The sequence below is a fragment of the Protomyctophum parallelum genome, assembly GCF_964188405.1.
Source record: "Protomyctophum parallelum genome assembly, chromosome: 9".
In the NCBI taxonomy this organism is placed as follows: domain Eukaryota; kingdom Metazoa; phylum Chordata; class Actinopteri; order Myctophiformes; family Myctophidae; genus Protomyctophum; species Protomyctophum parallelum.
Genome location: NC_139706.1, coordinates 20,322,978 through 20,336,304, shown reverse-complemented (window position 1 = coordinate 20,336,304; position 13,327 = coordinate 20,322,978). Strand labels below are relative to the sequence as shown.

General features: G+C 40.7%; 1 protein-coding gene across 1 annotated transcript; it reads left to right on the top strand.

Moving 5' to 3' along the window:
* The first annotated feature begins 7,013 nt into the window (after positions 1–7,013).
* On the top strand, positions 7,014–10,291 carry rpl35a (ribosomal protein L35a). The gene is made up of 5 exons (XM_083773390.1): positions 7,014–7,057; positions 7,808–7,843; positions 8,556–8,708; positions 9,641–9,785; positions 10,226–10,291. The coding sequence occupies exons 2-5, from the start codon at positions 7,833–7,835 to the stop codon at positions 10,247–10,249; spliced, it is 333 nt and encodes a 110-aa protein (XP_083629516.1). The 5' UTR covers positions 7,014–7,057; positions 7,808–7,832; the 3' UTR covers positions 10,250–10,291.
* The last annotated feature ends 3,036 nt before the right edge of the window (positions 10,292–13,327 follow it).

The window sequence follows — 13,327 nt, the reverse complement described above, 5'->3', positions numbered from 1 at the left end:
TATCACAATAGTACAATATCCCCAAATCACAGACAATATTCAGTCTAATATCATTATGGATATAATATTGATACTAGTGATGTCCCAATCACGTTGTTTGGCTCCCGATCCGATTCCGATCATTTGACAATGACGTGATCGGCCCCGATTTCCGATCACCCAATCCCAAAAGGTTTGAGGACCAGTGGTATACAATTTACAATTTTAGGTAAACCAAGGACCTATCGTGTGTGTGTGTGTGTGTGTGTGTGTGTGTGTGTGTGTGTGTGTGTGTGTGTGTGTGTGCGTGCGTGCGTGCGTGCATGCGTGCGTGCATGCTTGTTCTTACCTTGCTAGACAATAGTTGTAGTATAGTGACATTGCTGGTCTTGCTGTGTTTCAAGGTGCTTGCTTCCTGTTGTTTGCGTTCCATGTCCTGGTTATATTTCTCCATCCACCACTCATCCTGCTCCGATAGTGTCTGCAGAAACAACCCAATAATAATAACAATGTAGATCTCCATGTGGGACACAGACAGTTAAAATGGGTACTATGACAACGGGTATTGCATACTACAGAGATCTCCATACAGTATGGCCACAAAAAGGACACAGACGGATAGTTAAAGGAGAATTCCATGCTAGAAGGCTTTCTTACATTTCTTACCTTTCTTTGTAGTCGTTACGTCCCCACCAAAGAGGTCCAGGTATTTTTTGTGCAAAAACTCCTTATTGGCTATTTCCCCTACCATAAGCCCTCAATGAATTGCATTGAATTGAATGGGAATTGAATGGGGCTATGGGGTGTTGTGCTAATTCGCCTATTTCCATCTAAATAAGTAGTAAAGTGTGCCGCTTGGGTTATTATTTACATTATGAAGAGAGGATATATACAAAACAATTATAATTTTGAGCGATGGAAATAAGCGAATTAGCACAACACCCCATAGCCCCATTCAATTCAATGCAATTCATTTAGGGCTTATGGTAGGGGACATAGCCAATAAGGAGCTTTTGCACAAAATAACACCTGGACCTCTTTGATGGGGACGTAACAACTACAAAGAAAGGTAAGAAAGCCTTCTATCATGGAATTCTCCTTTAAAACGGCTGCTATGACAAGTTGACAACGGGTATTATTACTAGGTTCCCAAGTTGCATTGTTCCCAAGTAGGCCGGTTGCCGACGGGCATGTACAGGTCTAGTAATAACAATGTGATATCAGCGTTATGAATTATGTCATTATAATGAATCCTTACCATCAGGTGGTCCTTCAGAAAGCTCTTCATGTGCTGATGAACTCTTCTCTCCTCCTCCAATCTGTCATTTAACAGCTTGACGGACGGACAGACAGACAGACAGACAGACAGACAGACAGACAGACAGACAGACAGACAGACAGACAGACAGACTAATCTGAGTAAATCAGATTTAACCAATGAAAAACAGATATTTTGCGACACATTGACAGCATATAGATTGGCTATTTTCAGTAATAGCCGTTGTATATGGTTAAAGTGGTTAAATTGATTTTGATGCTATACCCCCCCGCCCCCCCAAGGACCTCTGCGGGTCCCTGCACCCCACTGTGAGAAACCAGTGGTGTGGACATACATGTATGTGTTGCTGCAGTGTGCTCTCGTTGTGGTTGTTGTGTTTGTGCGTCTGGTAGACCAGTTGTTTGCAGCTGCTCTTCACGTACTTCTTCTCCAGCGATGTTTTCACCTTCAGCTCTTGCAGCTGGTCTTTTAAATGAGCCGTCAACTCATCACGACTCTGCAACAACACCAACATTAAAACACAAGCACGGTCTAAAAGCCTCAATGAGAGAGACGCCATCGTGTACAGACAGACAGACAGACACGGCAACATTATGTTTTCAGATTGTCAGCCGTCGTCTGTCTGTCGTCTGTCTGTCTATGCCTCCAGGCACAGCTTTCTGCTAAGGCAGATGAAGGTATTCTTCTTCTCACCTATCTGTTTTCGGTGTCTGGATATGTTTTTAATTTTATACATAGTGCGTAGCAGAGGGATACCTGTAGCTCCATGTTCTTCTGTGTGTGAAGGTCTGTCATGTGTTTCTGCAGAGATCTGATCCTTCTACAACTCTCCTCCTCTCTAAACCATTGGTAAAAAACCCAAAAAAGAGCAAATGGAGGATTCATATTGCATCTGTATCACGCACGCACGCATGCACGCACAAATCACATGAATCGCATGAATCACATCTTGATGACATCATCAAGATGTGAGTCACCATGTTAATGATTTTTTAACACAGCTCTAAGGTATATTAATGACATAGTAAAATGTTGAAGATGAGTGGTATTCCCCTTTAAGTGTCTTGCTCAAGGAAACCTCTGCAATAAACCAGGGGAAGCCAGGGATTGAACCGGGAACCTTCTGATTCCCGTGCTGCCGCTCTACCGACTCTACACTCTCCACAACAGCAACACAACCTGGTCCACTTTTACAGCACTACCAGTCCAGTAATGTCCATACCCTATTTTTGTATGCCATATTTGATTAATTTAATGAATAGTTTTGTCCATAATGGAAGTCCCCAGGACATTTTTGTGTTATTCTTTTAGTTTTAATGTCTTACTGTGCCATGTGCTGTTTACATTTCTGACTAATAAAATATTAAATTAATCAATCAATCCAGCACCAGCACAACATGTCAGTATAGAGTACAGTGCCAGTACGGCATAGTACCAATACAATATACCAGGTACACCTAATACCAGTAAAGTATGTCACCTGTTGATGACATCACGGAGTTGGGACTTCCTGTCGTTCTCCTCCTCCACAGACTCCAACAGACTAACAAACGTCTGATCGGCTCTCAGCTCCGCCAACAGCCTATCAATCACCTTAGACGCAAAAAGCCTGCAGAGGAAAGGAGAAAGTGAACAGGAGTACAGGCAGCTTAGGCAATTGGCACTGGGGGAGAAAAATGGTTTACAAAAATCGTGGGATAAAACAGTGAAGAGCCTTGGCTCGAGTGTCCGGGGTTATTCTTTTTCCTACAGTATGTCACTTTCTAACCCAGCACCTCCTTCAAGTGATGTGCGTTACGTATTCTATTAGTTTTTGTATAGGTTGCTAATGACACTGTATGTTTATGTCAGTCAGTCTGTCTACCTGTCTGTCTGTATTTTCTTCATTAATTCAGACTGTATGTGTCATTGTGTCTGTCTGTCTGTCTGTCTGTCTGTATTTTCTTCATTAGTTCAGACTCTATGTGTCATTGTGTGTGTCTGTCTGTCTGTCTGTCTGTCTGTCTGTATTTTATTCAGACAGACAGGTCTACTGTATGTCTATATGTCTGTCTGTATTTTCTTCATTAGTTCAGACTGTATGTGTCATTGTGTCTGTCTGTCTGTCTGTCTGTCTGTCTGTCTGTCTGTCTGTATTTTATTCAGACAGACAGGTCTACTGAATGTCTGTCTGTCTGTATTTTATTCAGACAGACAGGTCTACTGTATGTCTGTCTGTCTGTCTGTCTGTCTGTATTTTATTCAGACAGACAGGTCTACTGAATGTCTGTCTGTCTGTATTTTATTCAGACAGACAGGTCTACTGTATGTCTGTCTGTCTGTCTGTCTGTCTGTCTGTATTTTATTCAGACAGACAGGTCTACTGTATGTCTGTATGTCTGTCTGTCTGTATTTTCTTCAGACCTCCATAAATCTGAGCTTTAGTGGGATGGTCCTTCCATGAAAGGTTCTGGACACGCATGAGGAGTCTTGTGTAAGACTTGTCAAGACGATCCAGAAACTCTTTATTCATTGTCCATGTTTCGGCACCATAAAGAAGGATACTTTCCACACAGGCTTTGAAGTTTGAACAGGTTGATCTTGGTAGCTCTTGAGATGTCTGTTCTATACTGTATGTGTCTGTCTGTCTACCTGTCTGTCTGTATTTTCTTCAGTAGATCTACTGTATGTGTCTGTCTGTCTACCTGTCTGTCTGTATTTTCTTCAGTAGTTCTGAATCTTTAGCTCTGTTCAGATGATGGCTTTTGTCTGGCCCCGCCCCCTGGCTCTGACGGGCGTGTCTCTGCTGGCCCAGCATCCCACTGCTGTCTGCCAGCACCTAACATACACACACACACACACACACACACACACACACACACACACACACACACACACACACACACACACACACACACGCGCACGCACATGTCGCACATAATAATAATATTATAATAATAATAACCAGTAAGACACCTGAGGGCGAGAAGCAACCTCGCCCTACAGGGCGAGGTAAGAGAGTGATTCTCAAACATTTTCATGTCAAGGATCCCCAAATTGATATTTAGCCGAAGACCCACATTTGAAAGGATTTTGCTCCAGGGACCCTGATAGATATATTTGGTCTAGTTTGTGGGTGAATGCTCTTTTGACCTTTTGACCTTTTAATCTAATTGCCCTGTGACTGACATTTGATGTCCGGCTGTCCCACTGACGTTAAAATAGTATGGTTCTGGCCCTGCCGGAGTCTCGATAGTAATACTTTTCCCTAGCCAGCGTTGGTAGATAAGAATTGTTTTGTTTTCGTTGGCCATAACACCCAGCCTCTGTGTTTTTGCCCTTGAAAGTTAGTATTCGCTCTGACAGACTGGTAAACTGCCCTGTCTCCCCCGGTTCCACTAAACTGATATTGCAGGTTCGGACTATCTCTGCCCCGTGTGCAATATTCGTGACGTCTTGCATTATCTGTCCATTTGTTAACAAATATGTTTTTTAACCTTGTTGTTCAACACATTGTTCGGTGTATTGATTACGGTATGCTATATCAACCCTGTTCAATTTGAACATGGGGAGAGATCGTTGTGAAACGCTGTCCGGATGACATGTCTTCTTCTCTCCCGAAACAATGGTGAATATATCTGATCGAACCTCCCTCTAAGTTCTGCTTGTCTGAGTTCTCTTTCTTGTGTCCGTCAATTCATTCCAAGGTATATTGGTTAACTCTGTTATACTCTGACTTTTACTCATCATAGCCTAAAAGGTTTTTACATCCATTTCTGTAAAGTTACAAGCCCTCTGCTTCTATTCTGGTAAAGAGTATTTATGGTACTTAGATTACTCCTAGAGTAGTATGAGTCTTCCGGTGCATTTTGGTTCTGCGCCGGAGGGCTCGCAGCTTCTAGCTTTCTGCTAATGAAGCTATTTTCATGATTTATAGCATTTATAGTTATTATACAGTCCGTTCAAAGCTATCGTTATTTTAAGATGGATCCCATTTTTTATTATCCATCAGACCCACATAAGAGAAGATCTGTGTTAAACATTATTCAAACTAATTTTGCTAAAATAGCCCAAAGCATAAAATCGGGGTGAAGTGAAGTAGTTTAAACAGATTTGAGAAGTTGAGAAGTATAGTGTTGGAGAGAGTCACCACAGAATGTCCGTGTGCTCTGGCACATAGGATGTTCCCCAACACATCCAGCTGGTCTGCAGTGTCTTCTAGGACAGCACACACCCCGAGTACCTCCTCTACACACAACATCCTGACAGGCACACGCACGCACGCACGCACGCACGCACGCACACACACACACACACACACACAAAGAATGAAAAAATAAATACATAGAACTGTAAGAGCTGCTCAAAATGTTAATTGTGCAATGTGCTGTATACAATGCACAAGATTGATAGATTGATATTGGTATTTCATGACTTGACTTCTGTCTTCTTGCAGTTTACAATCCCCATTACTGTTTAAAAGATACCACACAGGAGGTTTATCACACCCGTCATTCTACTTAAATTATTTTTTATCAATATTTATCTTTATTTCAACATTATGTCACACCAACATTGTGCTGCTTCTTGTATCATTTGTGTAACAAAGACTCTCACTTTCATATAAGGAGGAGGAAGAGTTGGTCATTGGACATTAATCTCCATATATGGGGATATTCGACTAGGACGTCGGGCTATGACATATTGGGCTATGACATATAGCACGTTGGGTTATGACATATGACATGTCTAGTATGACAATCGCTATATTTGGTCCGGGTTGACCTAATGCTGATATCAAATCAATGTGCTAGAACCCATATATGGATATTATTGGCTCAGTCATCCTGACAAAGCATAAAGGATAATATATAATAGAGGTCTGCTCAAGGCATGCAGAAGGCGAAGCATCTTGGTTTAAGTTCTAGTTGGACACCACTGCAGCGAGTTCTAACCTAAGCAACCAGCAATAGAGCTTTTGAGCTATTTTATAGTTTGTGAGTGACAAATAACCCCTCTTGATTTTTGATAATCTGAATTAAAGGTAGGCTACATTTCACAACAAATTTAAATTTGTAAAATCTCTGGTATTTATGTTGGAAAGAAAGAAAGAAAGAATTATATTCTATGAAGGGAAAATACTATTAAATAAATACATAATCATTATTACTCACGTTTTGGGTGGAACACGCGTTTGTCTTTTATTATTTTAAGAATAAACCATTACTGGGTGACACAATGCAGTATGCACATGAACTTCTCTTCTACTGTCTGACTGTTTATATTGGTCACCGTGGCAACTAAATCTAGATCGGTCGTGGTTGTACTTCGTAGTACGACGGTGGTATCTTGTGTAGATCTACAAACCCACAACACACTGCGGTGCTACGCGGTGTGGGCTTGTAGATCAGCGCCGTGATTGGCCATTCAGTTGCCCGACACCGAATAAGTTTTAATAACATACACATAAAATGATAAAATAGTTGACTCAATTAATGAAGGTAATTATTCTTTACATTTTAAATGCATATAAAACTGCACGCGCACTAAACGTGTTAAGTCTGCACGATTACTTTTCACCACGAATATTATATTTGTAATCAAGTCAACCGTTGTATTTTCATTACCCAGTATATTCCAGTATATTCAGCTAAATGTGAAATAATGTGAATATGTACAAGAATAAGAATAATACTATAGGCATAGACTGTAATAATACACGTTTTCCTTCAGGCATCTCATCGGCCACCCCACGTCAACAATAATTTCCCAGCGGCCCTCACACACGTCCTTTTCCTCCATTTTTCATTCACAGTGCAGGTATGAGATAAAAACACCACGTTAAAATATAACTTTTAATCATTGTATACGTTATTAATCTGATCGATTCACATCCCCGCTCATCTAATCACATCTTACGTATGAAATACAGCTGGATTTATTGATGGATTTATAAAGATTGGAGTGATATGAGCTGGATGGAGCTGCTGCTAAACGCTAACTGACTCACATAGCAGTACAGCGTTTTTCAACCCCCTGCGACTGTTCTAATAATATTAGCGATACAAATAACAGTAACAACATTAACTCACTATGTTAACTTTACTGTGGAAACTGACTTTACATTGACTTCACATTGCTTGCCAAATAGCCGGTAGTAGCTAACGAAGGATCATGTATAGCATTAGCTAGCCAATGTTTACACCGTCGAACATGAAGTTTTTACACATTTTAAACAATTTTCTTTATAATGTGCATTCCGTCTGTGTTTAGCTGAGTTACTTTTAACGGTTCACGTGTACATCCTATCTGACCTATCTGCTGTAGCAGCCATGATGAATGATGCTAACTCATTAATCTTCTGCACTGTCTTAATTGATATGTTTGACAAAATGTATACATGCATCTATGCGTGCATATTCAAATTCAAAGCTCAAGATTTTACTTATTGTAGTTAGTGGTGATAGAACTGAATCGGGTGTATTAAATAACAACATGGGCTGAAGTTATCCTGGGCTGGCAAATGATACAGGCTCGTCTTGCATTAACTAAGTTGTGTTTGTCTTTTAGGTTTCACACCTGGAGAAGACTCAAAATGCCAGGAAGGTAAGATCTACAAACTCTTAACATATGCATTTTGTGAGCTTGTAAATCAGCTGTTTAAAATGGGTCATGTTTTGCCACACATTACTAGTTTGCATGGTAAACTTTGTCCTGATCAGAGATGTTTGAGTTAAGCAATATTTCACGAGAGGGTGTTTACCATCATTAATGCACGCCTGCGATGCAGGCTGAGTTCCGAAAGGCAGACCAGACATGCATTAACCCATTCTGACCTGAGATCAGATTCTAAAAGTGTCTTAGATTTTTCAAAAATAGCAGACCTACAAGCTCATATCGCGCCACTCTGTGGCGCGATATGAGCTTGTAGATCTGCTATTTTTCAATAGCTAAAGCAGAACATGATGCTGACACCAAAATGGGTGCCTGGTCAGAATGGGTTAATGACTGTAAATCACCCTTGAGTGTAATTGCAATTATACAACAGTTATGCTTAAAACCTAGATATAAGCTAAAACTTTTTTTTAATTTTTTATGGATGTAGCCACTGTGACTACAAATGTCCCAAGAAACTCTAGCCTAGCTACCCAGTCGCCAGTGCTCTGGGAGAACCGAGCAGCTGATTTCTATGTTCTGATTAGGCGTTCCTATATGGTTGTTTAAAGCATGGCTAGAAAGCTGTTTAGACAATCTGATTGCTTTCCCCAAAACTATCTGTTGTATAGTTGTTTGAATTGAATGGTGTCTCTCTTGTCAGACTGTGGTCGAAGGCCATCTTTGCCGGCTATAAGCGAGGTCTGAGGAACCAGCGTGAACACACAGCTCTGCTGAAGGTGGAGGGCGTCTACTCCAGAGATGAGGTGGACTTCTACCTGGGCAAACGCTGTGCCTACGTCTACAAGGCCAAGAAGTGAGTTTCACTCTGTCTCCCATGTATCTGTATGCTGAAGTTCTACCTCTGAAGTGTTGATCGACAGTCGTTTGGTTGAAATGCAGGGTCTAAATGAGGCTGTCAAACAAATGTTAGTTCATCATCGCCAACTGGGAAAATTGTAACTTCTGAACCCACTAATTTGAGTTTGGTTTGCAACATGATGACCTCGCTATTGCATTCTGTGAAACATTGAAGGTTACCGTTAACTTTCTATGGCTTGGTTCCTTTTTGTCAAATTTGTTGTGTGCAGGCATGATTTCTAACAAACCTTTCCTTTTTGTTTAATTACATTAAAGTTTGTCCTTGAACATACTTTTATACCATGCATTGTGAGAGAGAGAGATTGACATATTAATGTCTTATGCATGTTGCAAATGAGCATCCTCTAATCGTCTTTGTGCGATGACATGCAATGGGATTGCCAGTGTGCAAGGCAAGCTACAACACTGACTACTGTCGATGCTGGCACTTTGGCACACCTAAATCTAACACATACATTAATAATTTTATTAGCATTGTACCCTTATGTACACAGGAAAACTAATTACAAAATCAAACTAGGGTTTCAAGCTCCAATGTTGGTTTTAAGTGAATCGCCTACAAATTCTGAGGAACCAACTGATTATTGGTTCAATTGCTTTATTTTTTATTCCCCTCTTTGACTACCTTTTGTAAGGCACTAAACAACTTAATGATTTAGTTGAAACAAAGACAAACATTCACAAATGTAAATGGCACATCTTTTACATGCTAAATTACTATTAGATTTGGAAAGAATTCTGTCGATTTGGATTCGACCCCCAAGTTGTTACATCTTCTTGACTCAATTGTATATGTACATTTTCTTGGATTTACTGTAGTGAAACCAAAGTAACTAAAGTTTATTTTGTTATATTGTTTTATTACAGAAACACAGTGACACCTGGTGGCAAACCAAACAAAACCAGGGTTATCTGGGGTAAGGTGACTCGCGCCCATGGAAACAGTGGAATGGTCCGCGCCAAATTCACCAGCAACCTCCCAGCCAAGGCCATGGGACACCGAATCAGAGTGGTAATTAAAATTAATTACTGTTGACTAGTTGGAGGCCTTTATACTTACGTTACCTAGACTAGTACCACCTGTTGTCCACAGCCATAGACTCTGCATAACTGTAGTTCTCTTTTTCCAGAAGGTGGCATAAACATTCCCTGTTCCAGCTCATAGCTTCATTAGATTAGCTCAGCAGTTGATTTGAACCGGAAATACTCAACCCCTTCATAATGTTTCTGGTTCAAATCTGCTGCTGAGCTAATCAAATTAAGCCATGAGAAACTGACCCCGAACAGGAATTGTTTATGCCACCTGAGAACTACACTTATGCACAGACCATTGGGTTATTGTTAATTTGAACAACCTGCTGTCCAAGGCCATTAATTTGGACAGCAGGTTGTTCAATGGCCGAATCTGAGCATCTGTTGGTTGTGACGTGTTTTCGTTTTTGTGTCTTTCAGATGCTGTACCCCTCCCGAATCTGAGTGTCTGTTGGTTGTACAGAATAAATAAAAACCCAAAAACCAGATGTGACTGGCTCTGTCATCATTTGGGTTTACATTTTAGTGCCATAGATGTGTATGTATTTTTTTATATTAACAGGTTTTATTGCTGTCTGGAGGTCAGTCCACACAGTCCATGGACCCCACTTTAGGAACCACTGGTCTTGTGGACTGAGTGCAGGACGGATGTATCGACTGCTTGATCAGGGTCCATTTGTACACTGTTAAAATTAATGTATTCTACATTAGAGATTAGGATCCCAGAAAGTAAAGTCACTGTCAAATGGGCTAATGAAAATCAGACTGGCTTGAAATAAAAACAAAAAGGTAAATGCGGTGGTGAAATGCAACGGTGTATAGAGGAGAGAACTGAAATTAATCCTCAGTGATCAAAACTTCTAATCATATCTTATCCGAGTGAGTGTGTGTGTGATCTGATGAATTACATTTACTTTACTTCCTTTGAATAAGCCCTTACATACTGTATGTGGTAAATGAGTGGAAATAACTAAACAAGTGAAATGTACATCTATGAGATTGGCAATGCACAATTATGTTTTTTGTAAGTTTTCTCTAGATTGTAATGTAAGCTCTGTTCTCTTTACCCGTTTATTTATTCCAATGTTATTACCTTTATCGTTTATTTGATTCTATTTTAATCAATGTCTTAAAATTCTTTCCAAAATCTTGTCTGAAGTCTTCTAGTGTAGTAGGACAGGCTTTAAGGTTTCCGAAAAATACAAAAGAGCATGCACATCCACTAACTAAACGCCGGGCCGAGGTAAATGATAAAAAAGAAAATCAGTTCTGTAAAATAAACTCAAGCTTAAAATGTATTTAAGGTTCCTTTAACAAAATGGACATGACGTTTGCGGACCTTATTTTCTTTTGTAGGATTTAAGATTCACCACTAGATGGCAATGTGACGAAGGAAAAGTGTAGAACTGTAGGTCCCATTGTCTGGAAGGTTGACGTCTGGCTGTGAACTTGTGAAGTAACGATGTTAACCCGTTGAGTCCACCGTCCACAATACATACAGAATAAGGCCTGTATAGAACATGGGGGGGGGGGGGGGGGGGGGGGGGGAGGGGGGATTGGGGGCTTTCACAATGTGTAGTAGTACTAGTATCCATTCTTGATGTTTTTTTAATATAGGTCAATGACAATCTCACATCAGTCACATGTTAAAGGTCAGGTCAAGGTTAAATTTGATCTCTGGGAGAACAACAAATGTAAACAACTTGATGAACATTCATGGTTTACTTTTTTTTAAATCTGTCATTAACTTTGATGTTGCGCCATATGTCAAGTAGCTCTGGTGGTGCCAGGGCAACCGTAGCAATGACCGGAACAGGGATAGGCCTTACTATCCTATTTTTTTGTGTGTGTGACATCAAACTACTTTGCCAGGGTCCTCTTTATTGATTTTACCTCTGCTTTCAACAGGATGCAGATGCACACCCTTCTCCAGAGACTCATCGACATCACTGTGCAGCTTAACACTGGTGCTCTACAGCGGACTATCTTACCCGCCTTACTTTTCTCCTTATACACAAATGAATTCCAGTTAGACCAGGGATGTTACATTTGTTCAAGTATGCGGATGATATGGCCCTGGTTGCCTTTCAGTGTGTGAGGATACACCCCAATCTTTTACAACCAAGACACACCAGTGCTTCAACCCCCTCTACTGTTTCTGCACATGTTGGGGAACGTGTCAGTCCACTCCACTCACATATGCATCACGACAGTAGCATTTTTCCTGATCTTTATGACAGTCTGCTCCCCAGACTGGTGTGCAGAGACAGTGATCCAGAATCCACTATGGTGCTGACAGACAAGGTCTAGCTTAGCCTATTATAGGCTAGCATGGTGCACATGCATCTTCACCAGGTACTGGGTTAGATATCAAGCATACTGCACATGGCCAGCAATTAAGGAACAAGTACTTCATCATGTGCATCATGAGAGAGAATTAAGGGGACAAGTTAATGTCAATGTGTCTCCCTGCATTGTGCACATTCAAATTGGTGGACGTAAAGTGTAGGAAGAATGAAGTTGTCTATACTCCAGGTAGGAGTGTCCAGGTATAGGCTACTGCTGTATATGTTCAAATGTCTTTGGCCCAGTTGACAGAAACAACTTCAAGAGTGCTGCTGATACACTCAGGACTTCCACTGAACTTGCCTGTCAGTCCCCCATATGCTGGCAGCTGCCACCACAAGCATTTCGATTTTAATATGGCGTTAAAAATCAAGATATATCCATGTCCATGAATCGCCCCACCAGTAAAATGGTAAATGGTGCATTTATATAGCGCCTTTATCCAAGGCATAGATCGTGCATTACATTCACCCATTCACACTCCGATGCAGGAGGAAACCATGCAAGGCACCAACCTGCACATCAGGAGCAATAAGGGGTTCAGTGTCTTGCTCAAGGACACTTCGACACCAACTCTGGGGGAGCCCGGGTTCAAACGCTACTCTACCCCTGAGCCAGCGCTGCCCAGTTACCATTTCTGCTGGCTGCTTGGAGACCTGGTTGGATGAGGTGCGAGAGACCTTTAGCACATAAGCCTAAAACAGACTGGCAATTAATATAACAACAAAAATAACTTCTACAATTCAAAATATAACACCAAAAATAACTTCTACACATATGACCCCCCCCAGGTCCCGATATCACAGATTCACAGATTCCTCACAAAAACACAATAATATTTTTTGTTTTTAACATAATTTAGTACAATGGAACATCAGAGTTTTTATTGACCTGTACTTTCTTTGTAATGTACCCATTCTACAAACTATTAGTATTAATACAAATTTTGAGGGCTGTTATTGAGCGTGTCTGGGGTGGTTATACAAGTGCTCTCTTCTTTAACATTATTTGTAACATTACCTTTGTAACATTATTCACCAGCACTAGACAATTGTAATAGTAACAAAAAAAACAAGAGTTTTTCCCTTGAACATAATTTTACCTTCATTTCTTGGTGTCTCCCTGACAACGAACTAGCCAATAACAGCGCAGCCGTCCCCCCGGAGCATGGGATGA